We start from the raw sequence: 19,935 nt of genomic DNA, 5'->3' as shown, positions 1-19,935 counted from the left end.
TCTGCCATATTTATTCCTCTCATTACAATCGAACAAAGTGAAATTGTGTTAACAGACTAGAATCATAAATGGTGCTCAAATGCAGATGTCAGTGTATTAAAGCCTATTAAAACTCAATTTGCACCTCTCACACATCTGTCTCTCAATTATTAATTCATATGAAGTCAACATAGAGTCATAATAAATTCAGGATATAAATAAATCAGTTATTCAAGAAATCCGGGAAATTCAGAGTTGTTTAGGGTTGTGGTTTTCTTTGTCGTCACTAATCTCACCATGTTTGTGTTCTGGCCAGAATGAGTCCTGCTTCCGCCAAGACTTCCTACTAAAGTACAAGAACCACACGGAGCAGGACGAGATTGAGACCAGGGAGAACCTGAACCGCCTCCTGCTAGAGAACGTGCTGCCGGCCCATGTCGCAGCGCTGTTCGTTGGGGAGAATAAAAAGAACGAGGTAAGATGTCACCCAGTTGAAGTTTTTGAGTTGATGTAGTATTTGTCCTTGACCATTATCATCTTTAGAATTCAACCCAAAACTGTGAGATGTAGTTACAGCACGTCTGTCTGAAACCTATATTAGGGCTAAACAACCTCATTCTCCTCCATGCTAAAACTACTAACTGTTCATTTTGTATTGTGGGTTTTTTTCCCAATAGGACCTCTACTACAAGTCCTACGACTGTGTGTGTGTGATGTTCGCCTCTGTCCCGGATTTCAAAGAGTTTTACACAGAGTGTGATATCAACAAGGAAGGACTGGAATGCCTGAGGCTGCTCAACGAGATCATTGCCGACTTTGACGAGGTCAGAAAGACAAAGAGGAAACTGCTCCTCATCCTTCTCTGTGATGCATGACAGCTGCGTCTTTTATCAGCAGCTCTATTTATTTATTTATTCCAAATGTTAACTATGTGGCTGATAGGAACAATTACCGTAAATTATGACGTTTCCACATTTTGCTCTCCTCTAACTCAACAGCTGCTGTCCAAGCCAAAATTCAGCGGCGTGGAGAAGATCAAGACAATTGGCAGCACTTACATGGCTGCCGCCGGGCTCAGTGGGACGCCTGGTCAGGAGAACAATCAGGTGCAGTAGCTCTGATCTGGCTCTGTTTAGTGTTTTTTCCACAACCTATCAACAGTGCAATCCTAATGAGGTGGCAGAATGACATTGCTCTGATTGTGCTCTCTCAGGACATAGAGAAGCAACAGGCCCAGATAGGGAACATGGTGGAGTTTGCCATCGCTCTGAATGGCAAGTTGGACGGCATCAACAGACATTCCTTCAATAGCTTCAGGCTCCGTGTGGGTGAGTGTGCTCAGCTGCTCTGCTGCTCTGCCATAAACCTTTCATTGACTGAACACTGCACCGTATCCTGTTCGGTTGACTACAGCTCAACAGGTCTCTCTGACATTTATGAAGCAATTTCATTCACCACCACTCACTTATTACAGCCTCAAATCCACAGACTGAACCCATCTTTAAAAGCTAATTTTGTAGTATTTGTAGTTTGAGCTGTGTTGAGTAAGTTGATTTCAGCACATCCACTAATATATAAAGTAACTGTAACTGTGAGAGATAGATGACAGAGCCCATTTCAGAGTGTGTGTGTTGTGTCTGCAGCCCTGACACACTTATTCCCAGACAGTTGATTCTGAGCAGAAAAAGACTTTGATAAAACGTTTTGGTTAAAACATTTACATTTCTTTGGAGATAAAAACTTACATAAGGTATAAACACTGAAACTCAAGCTGAGTGGTTATAAATCTTCGCTAACAGATTGCTGCGCTATCAGCGGCTTTGTCTGAACACACTGTAACGCTGAAACAAAACACACCAACTTCTGCTCTTGAAATATTTGTTTATTTAAAAAAAAACGCAATTAGTACTTGGCACATACCTTTTCCTTAAGCAATGACAGCAGACTTTTTCCCTTGATGAGTGTATTCAAAAACTCTGGTTTCCTTTTGATTTTTCCTTTAAAGCATTTGTAGTAAGTGACCTGTCACAGCTTTGGCACCATCAAATAAAGGGACACAGACTTTATGGACTTACATACCTACAAAATCTCTGCAGTCAGCTTCAGTGAATTGTTTCATCTCTTCGCTTGTCTGATGTTTTCATTCTACTTGGTCCGCGTTATCATGGAGGAATTTGATATTTGCAGTTTTAAAAATCACCTTACTGTCCCTGACAAAAACAATAGCTTGGTAGTAAACAACAATAATGTCTGGTTCTTCTTCCCCAGGTATTAATCATGGCCCTGTAATAGCTGGAGTGATTGGGGCGAGGAAACCTCAGTATGACATCTGGGGCAACACAGTGAATGTAGCCAGCAGAATGGAGAGCACCGGGGAGCTTGGAAAGATCCAGGTACGTTCAGAACAGTCCGACAAAGGCAGCGTTCTTAAAGATTAAACACTTCTCACATATTGTAGTCACAGCTTCTTAGCTTTGTATTGCAAATCTCAACGTAATCATTGATGGATTTACAGATGTCATTTCTGGCCCAGATTTAAATTCCTGTAAAAATTCCTTGTAACCTCAGGTGGACCATATAATTTCATTTCAGTTTATAAAGTAGTCTGAAACTATTTAGTAACAACATGCAATAGAAAAGTAAGACATTGTTGATGTGAATCAAACTTTTCTTAGCTGTAGTAGTGCATTTAAAAAAAAATGTTGTGTATACTTCCAGGTTACAGAGGAAACGACTGCCGTGCTGACGAAGCTGGGGTACTCGTGCGAGTGTAGAGGGTTTATCAACGTCAAGGGAAAAGGGGAGCTCAAAACCTTTTTTGTGTGTACCGACATGAGCAAGCAGCAAGGTATGGGGCTGAGCTGAGGCCAGGCCTCCACAGTCAACACAACTGGAGACAGACTCATGCACACAAGTCAAGAGTTTACAAACTCCTGCACACCACAAGTGTTGTTGAGACAGGCGTGACTGTAACGCAGCTCTGTTCTTGAGACGTTGCTGAATGAAAATACTGAGGAGTATTAAGGCGTTGAAGGAAGTGCTGCCGCGGTGGATGTGACATTGAACTCTCTCTGCTCTGGAACTTTTCTGTCAGATCAGTATGTCGCAGATATGTCATGCTGGAGAAATGGTCAGTATCTACAATCACTATCTTTTTCTATTCACAAACACATTCATGTCTAGTGATCTGTCACTTTTGTACCTTTTTTCCCCCCCATCTTTAACTTAGATGTTGATTGTGAAAGAAACGATATGTTGTACTAATGCCAAATACGGTTGTGTATTTTTGAAGACCTGTTTGGTCCTTTAAAAGCAAAACAATGGATTCTGTTTGGATCATAATGTGAAACCTGTCTGGTTTTAAGTTGGAGGAAGGGACGGACACTCTGCTGTTACTGTGTAATGAGCAAGACATGTGAGGCGGTTGGACAGAGCTGTTTCAGTGTCAGAAACAGGCTGGACAGTTAGATGTAGAACAACTTTTTGTCTCCTCTCTGCAAGATATATTAAGATAACAAAAAGTACATTTAATTTTCCACTTTCTGGCCAAGCTAAAATCCTAACTTACTGTATCCTCAGCACCTTTGATTGTTCTGTAAGTTTAGGTTTTACAACTCTTGAAGCTCTTTAGGTTCCTGCTGTGCTGTTTGGCCTGTGAATACAAATGACATAAGATATTTCCTGTATTTCAAGGGCAGGCAGACAAACCCATGTGCTGTATGTATACCATCTGTTTAAGTGTTTATTCTGCTCAAATAACAAGTCACTTTTCAATGTTTTTTGCTGCCTGTCTGCTTATATGCTGCAATGAGGAAAACGTGTGAGGCTCTCAGCTCTTCGATGTCCTTGGTCTGTGTGATCCAACAACCTGCCTGCTGTGAATGTTTTTCTCTGGCTCCAGTTCAGATGATCATCTGACACGATCTAGATCACTCTCTGTGCCTCTAAAAAAACGTTTTTTGTCTTGTGGCCTTAACTTATGAGACCACCAACTTGTCTGTAATTATGGTTACATAATAATAATAATAATAATGTATTGGCCTTTATGTGAACAAATGTGATATTGACTTTTGTACAGCTACAGAATGTAATAAACGTTTTCCTAAGTCGAGTAATTATCACAAGCCATGGTCTCTTTATTAAAAAAAATGGTTTATTGATTGAAATGCATACAAATGTCACACAGAAGCATCTCTTTGTACAAAACTTAACTTATTAAACTGAATGAGGGTGGTGGAAATTTCATTTTACAGCAACAACCGGAACCGCATTTTGACCGGTGGTCGAGGTCTCCATGGGTTCAGCCATCTCCTGCACTGTAAAACCGGAGCAGTATATTAGAGGTGTTGGGTTATGGTTAAATGAGGAAGGTTGGACATCAGCAGCAGTGAAGCGTGTTTGTTTGCACATCAGGTGTTTTACCTGTAGTGAGGTCTATGAAGGGCTCAGGGGGCTCTGGAGGTAAAGCGATGCCCATGGCCTTCCTGATGCCGTAAATACTGCTGACGTCACATGGTGCCACTTGGCCCGTCAGCTCGGCCAGATTCCCCGTCACCTTCTCAGCTGTGATGGCAAAAGATAGGACATTGTCAAGACACAATGCAAAGCTAGTCCAACATTTGGTAAATGTGCTTCAGATCAAACTGATAATCTGTCCACTAAATATGGAGCTGGAACAATCTGCTTATTTTAGCATAAAGACAGAGAACAGAGGGGAATGGGAAGCTTAGCACAGTCTAAATGTGAGAAAATACACCAGCAGCATCTCCAAAGCTCACTAATTAACATGTTGTATGTCTATTCTGAACAAAAATGAAGACAAGCTGGGGCGGTGTTTAGCTCAGTTGGTAGAGCACCCGCCCCATGTGTTGAGGCTACAGTCCTCACTGCAGACGGCCCCGTTTCGAATCCCGTGTTGAGCGGCCCTATCCTGCGAGTCATTCCCCCCCTCTCTGCCTCCCATTTCCTGTCTCTCTCAACTCTCCTGTCCATTAAAGGCAGAAAAAAAAGCCCCAAAAAATATACCAAAAAAAAGACGACAAGCTGCTGTTACATAAAAACTTCCTTGGGTTTTAGCTTGTTGCTTGGCAACCTCACTGCAGAATGACACTTTTTTTCATTGATGAAACAGATAAGATGTGAGTTTTACCAGTTGATTTAGTTAACTTATGGTACAAAGAACAAGCTGTTCCCCAGTATATTGACCATATCAAATAAGTGATAACTGGCTTCAGCAGCATGAGCCATCTCAGCCATGGTTAACTCCCAAAACAGTAGTGCAAATATTCAACACCCAGGAACTGACCACACAAAACTGCCATTTTAACAAGGTCACTATCCAGAGGCCAGATGTAACTCATCAGTGTAGCACGGCCACTGAAGGGGTAAAGGGAGTGTTGTGAGGGGTCTGCAGCTGAAGGTGACGGGGGGAACAAAGCACTGAGAGGCTCTTACCCAGCTCCAGCTCCTTGGCAGTCGGGGCCAGCAAGCAGATCATGTTCGGGGGCTGCTTGGCGCTCAGACGCTCCTTCTGTGCTTCCTGCAAGTTGCGCAGCAGCTTTGTAGTCTCATCCAATTTCTGCTGGAAGTGCAGGGCCTCTGTGACAGAGATTGGAGAGGGAGGAGAGACAGACAACACACACAGTTAATACCCTTCCTCTGCACTCCTCCAGTTACCTTGTGCTAACCCCACCTGTTCTTGGTTACACACATCCAGCACAAGACCTCCATTCTCTCTGAGCCCTGATGATGGACCCCTCGGTCACTTGAAGTAATACCTCAGAGTGCTGCACCACCATCGAGCTTAGGTTGTTATTTATTTGTTTGTTTTGAACTAGCTGAATGGCAGCAGCATTTGGAGAGCAATTTATTTGTTCCCATAATCCTTTGAGGCACAGATAAAGCGGTGGCAGACCAGATGTGAGAGGATCATATCTGTGATCTTCCATGACAGTGGGTCGTTATGTGAAGGGTTTTTCCTCTTATGATTACAAAAAACGGCACTGTGAGATTATTTTGCTATGCAATGTAGACTAAGCTGAAAAACATTAAGACTATATTAAAAACCAACAGAAAATACAGCTGCCACAATTCTGATCATTATTTATCTGGTATTGATAAAGCAACATTCCCTGTTATCAGATCAGGTGAACACATTGTAAAGTCTGGCTAAAAATGTAACCACATGCCAATAAGGACAATGAAAGCCTCGAGTGTAGCTGTGATTGTTCTTCCTGGCCATACTAGCTGTGAAGTGATCCCTTATTAACGCCACTGGGGCTCATTCAATGTAAAGTCAAGACAACAACACTGTGTGCTGCACAGACAAAGAAACTCAAAGACAGAAATGTTGATAAAGTCACATCACAGAAGCTTCAGGTGAACTTTTGACACAGTCAGGAAAGTGAATTGGTCTGAAATCACTGTTCAGATGAGACCAAGAAATTCCCTCAGGGCCCATATGGAAAGGAAGAACACAATGACGGCATATGTCCATTGTATTATGTTATCCTTCAAAAGTGTAATTTGAAAAAATAATCAATAAATTAATTGCATAGTCAGTAGTTTTACCCCCAGAGAGCTCCTCCTCCATCTGCAGGCCTGCAGCTGAGCACAGGGAGTCGAGCCTGCTGCAGCTGGATGCTTCGGGTTCAGCTACCTTTGGGAGACAGAGGCCAAACTACATGTTAAGTCAGAGGAGAAAAATGTATTTCTCGTTGGGCAGATGATGCTTTGAGGGAACGTCCAGGACCTTTGAAGCCTCTAGTCACGCTGTGACTTTGCGCCAGTAAAATCAGATCTGATGAAAAGCTGCAACACCCGAGCAGGAGATGAGAATAAACTGGAGCGCGGCCAAGAACAGCAAACAGCCAGGACAGAGGGTTTGCTGTGTGCCTGACGGAGAGGGGGCCTGCGCTTTGGTTTCCTCCGCTGCTCTGTGGAGCGATTCAGCTGCGCTGCCAACGGGCACTGAAAGAAAACACGGGCCCCTCCAAATTCTCTACCAGCGGGCCTTTAGCGAACAGCACCGCTGTGTTTGGAGGGGAAATGTTCTTTCCATGCGTGGATGGATCAAAGCTAAACGCAGGCCCCTGCTATGTTGACACAGCTGGTGGATGCAGCAGCCATCTGCAAAGGCCATCTATACTGGTGAAATGAAATTAAGCATCCACACGCGGTGTTATGCAATAAAGTGCTTTACAACGAGACAACGCACAGTGGGAGACGCTAATCCAAACATCACATCCAACACTGATGAGGGCAAATGGCTGCAGTAGCACATGCTGAAATGTTCTCATTATGAACTCCCTATCTATTTCCATTTGTAGTATACAGTAGGGTGAGGGGGATGCTTATCTATGAGGACACAACAGGTGTTATATGTAGGAATCAGCTGTAGATTGATGTCTTACCGCATTGTTTCCCTTGTTCTCTTGAGTATTTACTGGTCGCTCCACCTGAAACCATAGAAACACAAGAGCTTATACAGTGAACATACTCTGTGTTCTGAGCTTTTAAAACGTTGTGGTAAAGATGGATCAGTTCAATATAAGGATCACTGCTTACTGGTTCCGTATCTCTCAGAGTTTTCGAATGCTCTCCGTTCGTCATCGCGTCCAGAAGATTGTCTGCTAGCTTGTACACATACTCGTCTGATTTGGCCAGAAAGTCTGACATGCTGCCAAACACACAGACACACACTTAGAACAATGGTTTTCTAAGGAGCCACACATTAGAGAATAGAGAAGTTGATATTGACTCTGCTGACACTTACTGCAGCTAAACCTCCTACACACTCTAAGAAGAGACGTACGTTTCTGACAATAATTACACATTTTCAAGGATTTAAAAACAAAGTGACAGTGTGCTTTTCTATGAAGAGAAATAAAAGATTGAGCAGATGACACATTGGACAACAACTGAGCCGTAACAGTTCCTGTCAGAGTGATTTCGCACACAATGAAAAAACAAACTCCCATATGCAGCAGATTTATAAAGAATTTTAGTTAACAACCTCACATTCCATCCTCTGTCACATGCCAACAAGCACTAGTATTAAGGCCTACCAGATTCAGCCAGGTAGCATGTTAGCTCACACCGCGACAACATCAAATATAAGCCTAAGTATAAAGCTAGCTGTTAAAGTTAACACAGTCTCTTTGAATTGAGCTCACATCCCTGCTAGCTACTGTAGGTAGCATGTGCAGCGATGCTGAGCTAAATACACAAAAAGACTTAGGTTCTGTGTTTATTTACAGCAGCAGCTACATAACTGATTTGATTTCACCTTGTTGCTTTGGCTAAGAGGTGCTAACTGGCTAAATCTGGTGGCACTTTTTGAGTTTGCTAGCATAAGAGAGGCAGGGGGTACGTGACTGACTGAAAGGTTACGGGGCATTCTTAAAAACTGACATGAAATATATGAGATATGAAATAAAAAAGTATGACGACATATGAGAGTTATGGTAAAAATGCCCCAAAACAGACTTGTGAAAGCAGAATTCTGAATCTAATAGACAATGATGATATCAAAATTCCTATATATGACTTCTAATATTAAATCACAATATTATCATAGGATATTCTGAAGTGATTGTGAATGTGAATAATTATTTCCTATTTATTTAAATATGTGACAATCTTCAATAGAGGACTACAGCAAACCTAAGGTACAGTATGGGGCCCTTGCACACGAGGAAGTCAGGTTGAGGTCCAGTCTACAGCCGACAGCTGCTCCCGACTCAGTGGAAACATCTGCGAGGTAATCAGTCAGGAATGCCTCCGCTGACGTTTTGTGTAAATGTCAGTGCGCTCCGGTGTGTTTGTGGTCATACTGTACATACCCGGCGTCTGCGCCCTGCTGACTGGACTCCTCTCCAAAGAAAGAGAAGATCAGGTCGGAGTCGTCCTTGCTGACGTTGGCGAAGCTGGAGTCGTAGGTGGGTGCGTAGGAGGTGAACGGCCCGTAGCTTATGTAGGACACTGCAGAGAGGGTTTTACACACAGACACACAGCTTGCTGTTAGTGATGTTCACCGAGGGATCTCGTGTTAATGCTCTCAAACACATGGAGTCATCAAAGGGTGAGCACCTGGAGTAATCCTGTTCCTCTTGTCCTCCCTGAAGCCCTGCAAGGTGTTCACACCACTCTGCAGCCGGTTGGACATCATGCCAAGTTTCACAGGACAGTAACCCACATCTGGAAAAGGAATTGATTGATTTCATGAGCTCACCTAATTTTTTTTCTTATTAAAAAGGTCTATGGCAGCAACTAATGGTAGGCTTTTGGATCAAACTGTGAAAACCATCAAAAACTATTTCCTAGAGTCCATGGCAACATCTACAAATTGTTTTTGTCCAAGCAACACTTTATGTTCACAACAGGCAAAGACAATGTTCTCATTTCCAAAGCTGGAACAAGTCAATTTGTGACATTGTAACTTTTCTTTAATTGAGGCTCTAGAGCTTCACCAGACCTCCACTAAGGCCCTGATGGACTTACCACCGGCTGATGGATCAGCTGGGTTAAGGATGGCCAAAGTGGTGGAACCGTCAGTCTTCCGCCTCACAAACTCCAACTACACAACAAATACATTTGGAGAATAGAAAATGTTTTTAGTATTAGAGCTGTGTTGTGGCTGAACATTTGGAATGGACCTGGAGAACATCAGACAAATAACCACCACTGATCAACCAGCAGTGCCGCTGAGAAGCCTCATATTCAAAGCAGTGGATATGTACATTTGATCAAAAGAACTCTTCAGTTTAACCCTGCTCACTCACATCACACTGCAGCACTCTGTTCGACAGCTTCCCTCCAGACTCCTGGATGACCTTGCGGATTTCCTCCAGCTCTCTCTCTGCCTTTGCCGCTTCATCCTTGGAGTCTTTGTCCTGTCTGCAAATGAAACACGAATTGAAAGACACAAAGACATTTTGACCGTGAACAAAAAGGTTTTTTTTTTTTTCTTCTTTGTATCAAGCCTAACAAGCATGCACACACAGCAGCAAAATACTGCAGGAAAGAAATCTGTGTGAACTCTCCTGTTCATTGAACGCCTCCGTACGCCTTTCATTTCTCAAATAACCTCCCTTTAAGCATTTTATTGACATCACTAAGTACCATCAAAATTTTAAGCGCCACATTTTCTTTTTATACTAGAACTACTGCCTCGCTATGGTACATCTCAGCAAATCAGCCAAGGGAATATAGCCACAATTTCCACTTCCTGAGTTGATTAACGGCCAGAGGTCATTTCACACAACATTATGTCCCAGTGAATTTGACTTTTGATTAATATAAATATAAATATAAATATATATATATATATATATATATATATATATATATATATATATATATATATATATATATATATATATATATATATATATATATATATATATATATATATAGTGTATGTATATGTATATGTGTCTATGCACACTGCCAAAACTGTGTGTTGTGAGGTCAATGACCTTAAACTTTGCCCTGTGTAGAGGCAGCTGGCGGCTGAAGGAAAATTGGCACAGTGAAGGTGTTTCTCAGACACTGAGTCATAACTAACACCTGATTTGTATCCACAGATTCTATTACGTCACTGGGTGACAATACGCTGATGCACAGCCATGAGAGAAAACAAGACCCAGCATGCTGTGAGGCATTCCTCACATTCTCAGCCTCTGGCTTCACAGTGTATAAAGTAGTAACTTTGTGTCAGGAAAAAACACTCTCACAGAAACTGAAACTCATGTCATCACTGTGAAATGACCAAGTGAGAAATGGCTTTAATCATCGTTGGTCATGCGTCAACTTTTCCTGTATTCATGTGTGATCAACAGTTACAGCTGCTGTTTTAGAGTTTTAAAAAAAATCTTAAACTGTAGCAGGAGACTGGTGTATGTAACAGAGGTAAATAAGATTTTTTTTAAAGTCACCCCTTTTGTTCAAGACAAGGGACAATTTTTCTGCTCATGTTGAGTGAGGGATCTTTAAAATATCTCTGAGATCTCATAAAGTTGTAACAAACATTGGATTAATGTAAAATATAAAGGATCAATGTGTTAATAATGTATTAAATAGTAAATACACAAGTATTATTGCATCTCCTCACATTGTAATCTGGTCTTTCCTAGTATGAGATTATTAGTGACATATGAGATTCTAAAAGTCAACTGGTTAAAGGACCTGGGTGTGCTCGGTGTGTGAGGACCCTCGCTGCTGTCTGTGGTCGAGGGTCCCTCTCTGCTCTGGTCAAGTTTGGTGCCCCCTTGTTCCTCAGACTTCCCTGGTTGTTTGGCAGATGGGTCGAGGCCAGACATGAACTCTATGCTCTGCTTTAGGCTATCCAACCTCTCCTACAGAAAAAAAAAGATCAAGATGATGAGAGAAAGCAAATAATGTTGATGGTATTGTACATTATCATCTGCTGCCCCCATGTGTTGTATCATTGCAAAAGCAGGGCACACAAAGCAAACACAACACTGCTAGACCTTGAGAACAGCATCTTTTGGCACTCAAACAACAGGGAGTTTTACTCAGATACAGGAAATCTGGGTTTAAAGAAGTAGTGAAACCTTTTTTGTTTAAAGCATCTACAAAGAACTTTCACGTTGTGTTGTTGATTTTGGTGACCACTGGGGACCCACCCAACCACTGCCTCCCACTATTATGAAATAGCTTATTGGGGAGCTGGTTGTCGATTCCTTTTCACATCAATTTGTTTTGATATAAGATATTTTATCCAGTTTATGAGTCCACCGCTATCCGCCAGCATGTTGAGGGACGCTTGTTTTGCCACTCAGTCCGATCGAACGGGGCGTTGCCGAGGGCAACGTGACGTAAACGCATACCCTCTATAGAGAGCCTAAGCGGAAGCAGGAAGTAACGGTCACCATGGGACCTCAACTCTGAAAAACTCGCCATTCAAATGAATGAGACTGAAAATTTTATTTCGTGATCCGTTTGAATTGTGCCATGAGAAAAAAATATGTCCTCTACCTGTTTAAAACATCACGTTTCATCCCGAGAAATCAGCAGTTTGTTGTAAAGCTATTGTAGAATAAAATTCAGAAGAATCTGTAACCAGAAAGACTACAAGTCGCGTAGGTGACGTCACACACCAAATGCCGCCCTTTCCCGTGTGCGATATTTTTTTTCCTACTATGACCAGCCAACTCCCGCCAAGACCCGCCTTACTCCGCCTCTGATTGGCTGCCTCTGCAAGGCTAAGCCTATCCCTGCATCTTACCCTAACCTTAACCACTCCCTTCACACGCCTAAACCAACCGTCTTTGCCTAAACCTAACCGTCAGAGTAGAGGGCATCGTGATAAGCCAATCAGAGGCCTAGTAAGGCGGGTCTTGGCTGGTCATAGTAGGAAAAAAAATATCGCTTCCCGTGTCAGTTGGTGACGTATTTTCTGTGGGACACAGATCTGTAGTCCGTAGAGCGGTCTTTACACAAAATACATTCTTCTGTTGCCGTTTTATGATAAATGGCTGATTTATCTTCATGAAATGTGATGTTTTAAACAGGTAGAGGACATATTTTTTTCTCATGGCGCAATTCAATCGGATCACGAAATAAAATTTTCAGTCTCATTCATTTGAATGGCGAGTTTTTCAGAGTTGAGGTCCCATGGCGCCGTTACTTCCTGCTTCCGCTTAGGCTCTCTATTACGGGCGATATGGGCTCACTCCTGCAGTACCGGAGTAACCGTAGCTCTAGGACCGCAGGTCTAGGACCCGTTCGATTTACGTCACAGCGCCCCGACACCCCCAACGTTCGGAAGTTGCTGCGTTACTATGGAAACGGTCACCGCTTTGACCGTTATATTGTTCCGCTTTGAATTTTATATTACAAGTTCACATTTTGAGTTTGAGTGGTTAGGCAACGAAAGGAGTTGGTTAAGTTTAGTAAAAAGATCAGGTAGAGTGTAGACAGGCCAGATCAGTTTAAGTGAGAAGTGTAATTGTGCCATATTAGGTTTAGGCAATGAATAAAGGAGCTGATTAAACAACAGAAAAAGAATTCCAGCAGTCGATTTCCAGACCGTTGCTAGGTAAAACAGGCCATTGCTAGGGACGCCGCTCTGATCAGAGGACAGCAGAGGAGGAGAACTATGGATATTTACCTTATGTTTCATATTTACCGTCATTTAACAGCATAATAAATGACTTGTAGCTTGTTACAGGGACAGTGGAGGCTCTCTGCCTTCCACACCGCTGCTGAAAACCAAACCTGCGCTCAGAGCCTCCCCTGTCACTGCTTGTCTCGTGAAAAAAAAAAAAAAAAAAGGAGCTCGGTGGAAGTCCGCGACAGTAAACGTGTTTATGACAGATAAGACTACACAAATATACCCATCCTAACATGTATATGATAATATATATAATATATATAATATTATTTTTGAAAAAATATAGCTTTTAATAAATATTCTACATTATTCAAGCTTTAATTTTAGTAAAAAGACCAGTAGAGTGTAGAATAGAGAGAGTCCAATGTCCAGAAAGTAGTTAGGAGCACGTTTGAGGTGATTTGTAGTCGATAAATCTGACGGCAGTAACTTCAGATGAGATTAAAAATTATCAGCAGGTAACGGCAGTCTCCACTTGGTAGGAAGCGCAGTGACGTAAATCGAACGGGTCCTAGACCTGCGGTCGGTCCTAGAGCTGCGGTCGGTCCTAGAGCTACGGTTACTCCGGTACTGCAGCTTCACCCTACTCGCTCTATCTCCCTTGTTACGGCACGCACAGTCGAAAGGATGGTGTCTATCTGCTTGTCATGGACTCGGGGTTGAGGCAAGACACGAAAAAAAAAAAAAAGTTGGCGTATCCCTTTAAGGGCATAATAACAAACCAAAACAAGAAATACTTGTTCCTTAGAATCCCTTAGAAAATACTGATAAACCTACATCTTATGGGACAAATTTTGTGTAATTGTTATCTAAAAATTATGTTTTCTGAAACTTTGGTTTCATACCTGGCTCAAGATCTTCATTCCAGAGTGTAACAGCTTCCGAGCGGCTTTGTGGTAGATCGTCTCTTGTTTGTTGTAAACCATGGCGTTTTCACACATGAGTTTTAAATCCGTCTGCATAAACAACATGTTCCACGTTAAACACAACATCACCAAAATAAAATGTATTTATGAGCAAAGAATGTTACGAAGACCAATTTTATGTCTTTATGGCCCACGGTACATATAGGGGAACGTATTTTTAATGAAATTATATCTAAGTCTGATATAACTTAAACATGCGCGAGATACCTTGAGTTCATCCAGTGAGTGGTAGCACTCCTTCTTTACTTTGTCCTTCATCGTACTGAAGTCCATAGGACGCTTGATAATTGAAGAGTAGCCAGGAGCAATGAAGTCTGTCACAGGAAACGAGAAGAAGGCGCTGGGGTCTTTTCTACAGAGAAAAGCATACAGCATTTATTTACAACATCAAGATAAAATAAACAGTGCAATCCCTAACACCATCATCATATCTGTCAATCAATCAATCAAACACATAAATCAATCACTGCACCTCTGGAGTTGCCTGATGAGCTGGTACAAAGCTTCCTGTAGAGGAGTCTGTTCTTTCTCTGCAAGTATGAAAAGTTTAAAAGTTTAAACAGATTACAACAAGATGTGTCAAAAACCGGAAATAACCCAACAATATTTTGAGATTACCTTCCCGTTTGTCCAGCTCTGAGCGAATAGGAGTCCTGCTTTGCTCCCTGTCATCATCTCCATCTGCATCCTGTCCTTTCTTCTTTTTAGTCATCTACCATGATAAAAAAAAAAAAAAAGTATTAAATCTAACCTAGCATAATATAATATGAAGTTCGGCTCTTTTCTAAACGCCAAACACAGGGTCTTCATTCAGTGACGCTACCTTTTTCTTTCCCCTGTCATCCTCTGGCGAGCCGAGGCTCCTCTCTTTATCCTTCTTCTTTTTCTTCTTCTTGTCTTTAGGTTTGTCGTAGTCCGCCGGCTGCTCGTCGTAATATGTGTCCAGACTCGAGGTCCCCGCGGTCACTTCGTTTCCAGACACTTTCAACACCAGCTTCAGGGGTCTCTCTCCGTACTCTGTGGGCACAGCATCGACAGGGGGCAGTTATTACGGACCTAGCAGCGACTAACGTTAACTACAATGGTAGAAGATCTTGGTACAAGCGCTAGTAGAAACAATAGCTGCTAAGCGCTAACCAGTTTACCAAGCAGGTCTTGTGAGAAAAGCTACGGCTGCAGTAACGCGTAAATCGCTTACTTTGATTTCAAAACGAATCATATTGACACTGATATAAAAATGCACAACACAGGCAGTAAAATCAGTATATTCGCTTGTTTAGCATCAAGCTGGCCAACCAAGCAGGGAGCTAACACTATGCTAACAGTGCTACCAAGCGCGAAACAGTGTATTCAAACAATTATGCTTTTTAAATGGATCGTAATGGTTAAATTGAAGTGCAGTTGAGTTAGCTGCACATTAAATACCTTCGTATCCATGTTTTTCGGACTTGTGCTTTTTGTGCTTCTTGCCCATTGTTTGTATTTTGATCTGGCACCGGTTGCTCTATGTTTGTGGTGGCGGAAGCAACGGGGGAAACTCACTGCGTCGAGCGACGTGGTCCTGACTCCTGCAGCGCCACCTGCCCGTCTGGCGGTGGTAGTAGGGTAATCGAGCCATCTTCTCACCGGTAGGGGGCAGAGTAGGTTCAGGCTTACACTTCGACCCCAGTAGACTCCCCAGACCACCCTTCAACCAGGGCAGGTGTAATCAATCATCCAGAATACTATTGATCAAGACAAGGTGCTCCTATCAGCTCACCTGCGCCAGGTCTGTTTCAGCTCTCGCTCTCCAGTGATTTCTCTTTCTTTCTCGAGCCGTTTAGTTTTGCATTAGGCTATTTGCAACAAAGTTGGGATGCCTGCATGTGACATAATAAAATATGCACAATCAAAACTGGAACAGCAGAGGACAAGATGTCCTGATTTTTAGTCCCCAGACTGGTCCCCCAGTCTGATTTGTAATCAAGCTCCAAAAATGCTGTTTCCAACATATCCCATAAAGAGATCCCACTTAGCCTCTTTGACTTCTCCCTCAACCCAAGTGGCCACGTCTTTCATGTCCAGTTTGAGACACATGGCCTCAGTTGTAAAGTCTCAGAGACCAATATAATTGATCACAGCATCATCATCATGATTATTATTTTATTTTATTTTACTGAACTTGTGTAGGCCTACATTTGATGCAATGACCCTTTAAGTTATGTTAAAGGTATACATAGTCCGCACACCAGGAACTGCTATAAGTGCATTTAATGGTTAAAGGTCATATTTCACAAGCAACGTTTTTTTTGTTCTTTGTTATTGTTTTTTTGCAAACCCTTTCACTGGCTTAGGCTACTGGATGTTTTTTTTTTTTTTTTTTTTTTACAATTTCACTTGACTATGAATGAACAGAATCTTCTTTACATTAACCGCTCTAAGCTTCAAGGCAGGTGGGTGGCATTCAGTGGGCTTCAGCAGGACAATATACAACCTGGAGCTCCTCTGCCGAGCTGTTATGCATGGCTAAATTGGCACATATTGTACCAGCTGATGAATGACAGATGTTTTATTCATAGAGGAAAGATAGTGTGCGTTCTTTGAAGCACATTCCAGGTTTTATGAAGAGGGCAGGACGGGGGCAGAAGGTTTGAAAGGAATGAAGATTGACTGAATCCAGCATTTCAGCCATTCCTGCCGTCAGATGGAGAGGTGATTCTGAAGCTCTGTTGATGTTTGAGTCTCCTATCAAAGCAAACCCATACCCAACAAATCACCTCCCGCCCTGTGTCATTAAAACCTCCATAACAAAATCTTCTTCTACATTAACCAAGCTCAAAGCCAGGTGGGTGGCAACCAGTTGTGGCTGGGCTTTACAATACAATCTTAAAGATCTATAGATCTATACCTTTAGGATTGTGAGCTGATATCTTTATGGAGAAAGTCTTCATTATAATGTTAAAGCTATGGTCTACAATCTGACAGACACAGCGCCCTGTACCAGGTGTTATGCCGAGAAGTGCCTGCTTGCCGAGATCTGCACGCCGCACAACAAATGTGGAACTGGATCATTCGGGCCGAGATTTGCATCCCCTGGCTGTTTTAGCCAATTACACTACTTGCTACATGTATGAAATGCATGTTCATATGTATAAACACCTAAACCGTACAATGTGCGTAACCCCAGCAGAGCAGGCACTTCTCGGCATGTGTTGAAAAGTGCCTGCTTGCCGAGATCTGCATGTCGCTCGTGGAATGCCAGGGGATGCAAATCTCGGTAGGTCCAAAAACAGCTGTGCCGAATACTGCATCCCCCATATGTTTCACTGCAGATACCAGGTGGTCAAATGGGGTTATGCACATTGTATTTAGGGGTGTTCATGCATATGAACATGAATTGCGTAGCAGTGTATTTGGCTAAAACAGCCAGGGGATGCAAATCTTGGCAGGTCCAAAAACTGCTGTGCCGAATACTGCATCCCCGTCCCCGTAATGAATGATCCAGTTCCACATTTGTTGTGCGGCGTGCAAATCTCTGCAAGCAGGCACTTCTCGGCATAACACCGTCGGCGCCGATGAAAGCTCCAGAGCTGGAGGGAGGCTGCTCGCCGCACGGCCCAGCACAGGGCGCTGTGTCTGGGGGAGAGGAGCAGGAAGACCAGGGTCTGTAGCTCCGCAGGGCTGCGGTGTGGCTGTGCAGTGTGCAGAGCGACCCCACTCAGGCTGCAGCTGCGGCTGGAAGCGGCTGTGTGTCGGGGAGAGGAGCAGGAAGACTCGACGTGGCACCGGTACTGGTAATAACGGCGGCAACACATTCTGTGCTTCTGTACTGTGCTTCTCTGAATCCTAGTGGGGCTTTCAGCGGCAGACCGGCCGGGGGTGGGGGGCCAGCAGGCACTGAATTAATGGGTTCATGTGTCTGTGACTGAGCAGCTCAGGGCGGTTACAAACTAGCCTACTTGTAGTTTCTAAGCAGAAGGGGGTGGGGACAAGGCGGGACAAGGTGGGACGAGGAGGAGCAGGGGAGACGAGGGGATATTGGATGGAGGGTAGTACGAGCCAAAGGGAGCCTTCAGCCTTCCTTGACGAATGGATAGTATTGGTCAATTTCTATGCAGGCCTATGACTGAATGGATTTTTTGGTTCTTTTTGCTATTCATATTGTAGGCTATTGACTACAGGACCATAATCACAGTATAAACGATGTAAATAATAATTACCAATCTTCCAAATGGTAGACCATAGCTTTAAGATGTTCAAGCATCTGAGGGGAACAGCTGTGGGTTTGTCATTCTCACTGGCCCCTTTCATGTTACACAGCCATTCTATCTGTTGTTAGAAGTATAGATATGTGCAGCTACAACTGATATTATTGTTATTATTATTATACAACCCCTAACACTAACCCTAAAAAGATTTTTGTGAGGAGATGAGAATTATCAGTTAAATCTGCAGCTCTCCTCGCCTTTGCTTTACAGTGCGTTAAAGCTTGTTTAGCTGTGCAAGTAACTCTCACTGTTCTCGGTCGCAGCACACAGCTGTTTTCAGTGCTCAACATGAAAGACAGAGGCAGTCAGTGAACATCAGATTTAAGGTTCCTGTTTTCAGAAATCTTTTGTGTTATCATAAGTTCTCTAAAAGTTTCTGTCTCATAAAAAATAAACAATCGTGAATATGTTTACCCATATTTTAAACAACCTTTAACAACAAATACATTTTCAGGTGATTCTTTGGTTTAGACAGAGGAGCATATCCCCTGACAGTTAAGGTATACTCACATGAACATTTAGTAGATATTAAGCAGCAGTGAAGTATAACAGGTGGAAATACTGGATAAATTCATACCAGGTCTTGATGACAAGCAAGCAGAGAGCAGTTTGCCCCAGCGCTCCGTCTCTGGGGTATGAGGAGGGGATGGGTAGAATGTGCCAGCCCCCGTTGGCCTGCTGCAGCCCCAGAGAGGCCTTGGGATCCATCTGCTTCATTCCAGCTGTGAAGCTGCACACACGTTCGAAATTTATGGATTAAAAGGAGATCACTTACACCAAACGGGGCTAACAAATGGCAGATGTTGCGAAATTCATTATCCTCTGTCACAACAGAGGGGCTAAAGGGACCCAGAGTCTGCTTCCACATGAAAGCGGCATCCCAGAAGAACCATGGGAAACCGCTTCCCACTCAGCGAACTGGAACTGGGATGTTTGGTCTTTCCACATATACACAACAAAATATAAACAGGCTCACAAAGGCAGGCTTTGAACCGGTTTATCTGTCTTGCACATGGTTCGACTGAAGCAGCACTGGAGATAAAATGTGCCGTTTGGACGCCACTGAGGCAGAGCATTATGGACATTTCCATTTTTAAGGTGCTGGAACAATCCAGTTTGAGCTGCTCTAAAATAAAATGGAGTTGTTTCTGACTTCCATCATGCCAGGTTGACCTTTAGACATTTCTACATGCTGTTGTGTATCTACCCTGTTTCTCATCTTCTTTCTTTACTTGTTATTAAAAAATAAACTTTGGGATTGATTTCTTTTAACTTTAAGTTCATAAACACAGAAATATCTTCAGCCTCCACATGAATATTTATAACATTGTTTGGCTGGGTTTTGTAGCTTTGACATTTGAGCTGTTTCTTGTTCTGTTAAAAAAAAAACTTGGATTTTAAAGTTGTGTCAGTGTAAGTTACTCTGGGTTATTACATCAAGCCTAAAGCCTGTGACAAATGCAAATTAATAACTTCTGCTTATGGATATACATAAGAATATGGAATAAAATTTGGTAATAGAAGTGTATTCTTTTCACTACAAGTTGTCAGAGCACTGCTCAGATATGACAGATGAAATGTTTGGGGTCATTACAACTGTCAACGCAGAACGGGTTTGAAGATGTAACCAGCCATCACAAGTAAG

At 42.7% G+C, this 19,935-nt stretch overlaps 2 protein-coding genes across 3 annotated transcripts in view; one reads left to right on the top strand and one right to left on the bottom strand.

The window, feature by feature from the left end:
• The window catches only part of adcy7 (adenylate cyclase 7), a 68,476-nt gene extending 64,391 nt beyond the window's left edge, over window positions 1-4,085 (top strand). For both annotated transcript variants that reach the window (XM_083993755.1, XM_083993754.1), the window contains 6 exons: window positions 296-454; window positions 657-803; window positions 978-1,085; window positions 1,193-1,307; window positions 2,248-2,372; window positions 2,698-4,085. In XM_083993755.1, the coding sequence (XP_083849881.1) occupies window positions 296-454; window positions 657-803; window positions 978-1,085; window positions 1,193-1,307; window positions 2,248-2,372; window positions 2,698-2,844 (801 nt within the window). In that variant the 3' untranslated portion in view covers window positions 2,845-4,085. The remainder of the gene's footprint in view (window positions 1-295; window positions 455-656; window positions 804-977; window positions 1,086-1,192; window positions 1,308-2,247; window positions 2,373-2,697) is intronic.
• A 38-nt stretch (window positions 4,086-4,123) lies between these two features.
• Window positions 4,124-15,570, bottom strand: brd7 (bromodomain containing 7). Its single transcript, XM_083994765.1, has 17 exons — window positions 15,469-15,570; window positions 14,867-15,060; window positions 14,662-14,755; window positions 14,516-14,573; window positions 14,251-14,395; window positions 13,963-14,073; window positions 11,167-11,336; window positions 9,762-9,876; window positions 9,481-9,556; window positions 9,070-9,177; window positions 8,823-8,961; window positions 7,546-7,657; window positions 7,392-7,436; window positions 6,550-6,637; window positions 5,434-5,577; window positions 4,402-4,542; window positions 4,124-4,295 (listed from the first exon to the last, which is right to left on the bottom strand). The coding sequence occupies exons 1-17, from the start codon at window positions 15,515-15,517 to the stop codon at window positions 4,222-4,224; spliced, it is 1,863 nt and encodes a 620-aa protein (XP_083850891.1). The 5' UTR covers window positions 15,518-15,570; the 3' UTR covers window positions 4,124-4,221.
• Window positions 15,571-19,935: the final 4,365 nt, after the last annotated feature.

The sequence above is a fragment of the Trachurus trachurus genome, assembly GCF_905171665.1.
Source record: "Trachurus trachurus genome assembly, chromosome: 3".
In the NCBI taxonomy this organism is placed as follows: domain Eukaryota; kingdom Metazoa; phylum Chordata; class Actinopteri; order Carangiformes; family Carangidae; genus Trachurus; species Trachurus trachurus.
Note: the sequence above shows the minus strand (reverse complement) of the source record. Positions and strands in the feature narration are given on the sequence as shown.

Coding starts and splice junctions, on each gene's coding strand:
- brd7 (XM_083994765.1), bottom strand. CDS start 15,517: ATGGGCAAGAAGCACAAAAAGCACAAGTCCGAAAAACATGGATACGAA. Junction 7,437..7,545: donor CTCTGAGAGATACGGAACCA/GTAAGCAGTGAT, acceptor CTATGGTTTCAG/GTGGAGCGACCAGTAAATAC. Junction 5,578..6,549: donor GGAGGAGGAGCTCTCTGGGG/GTAAAACTACTG, acceptor TCTCTGTCACAG/AGGCCCTGCACTTCCAGCAG.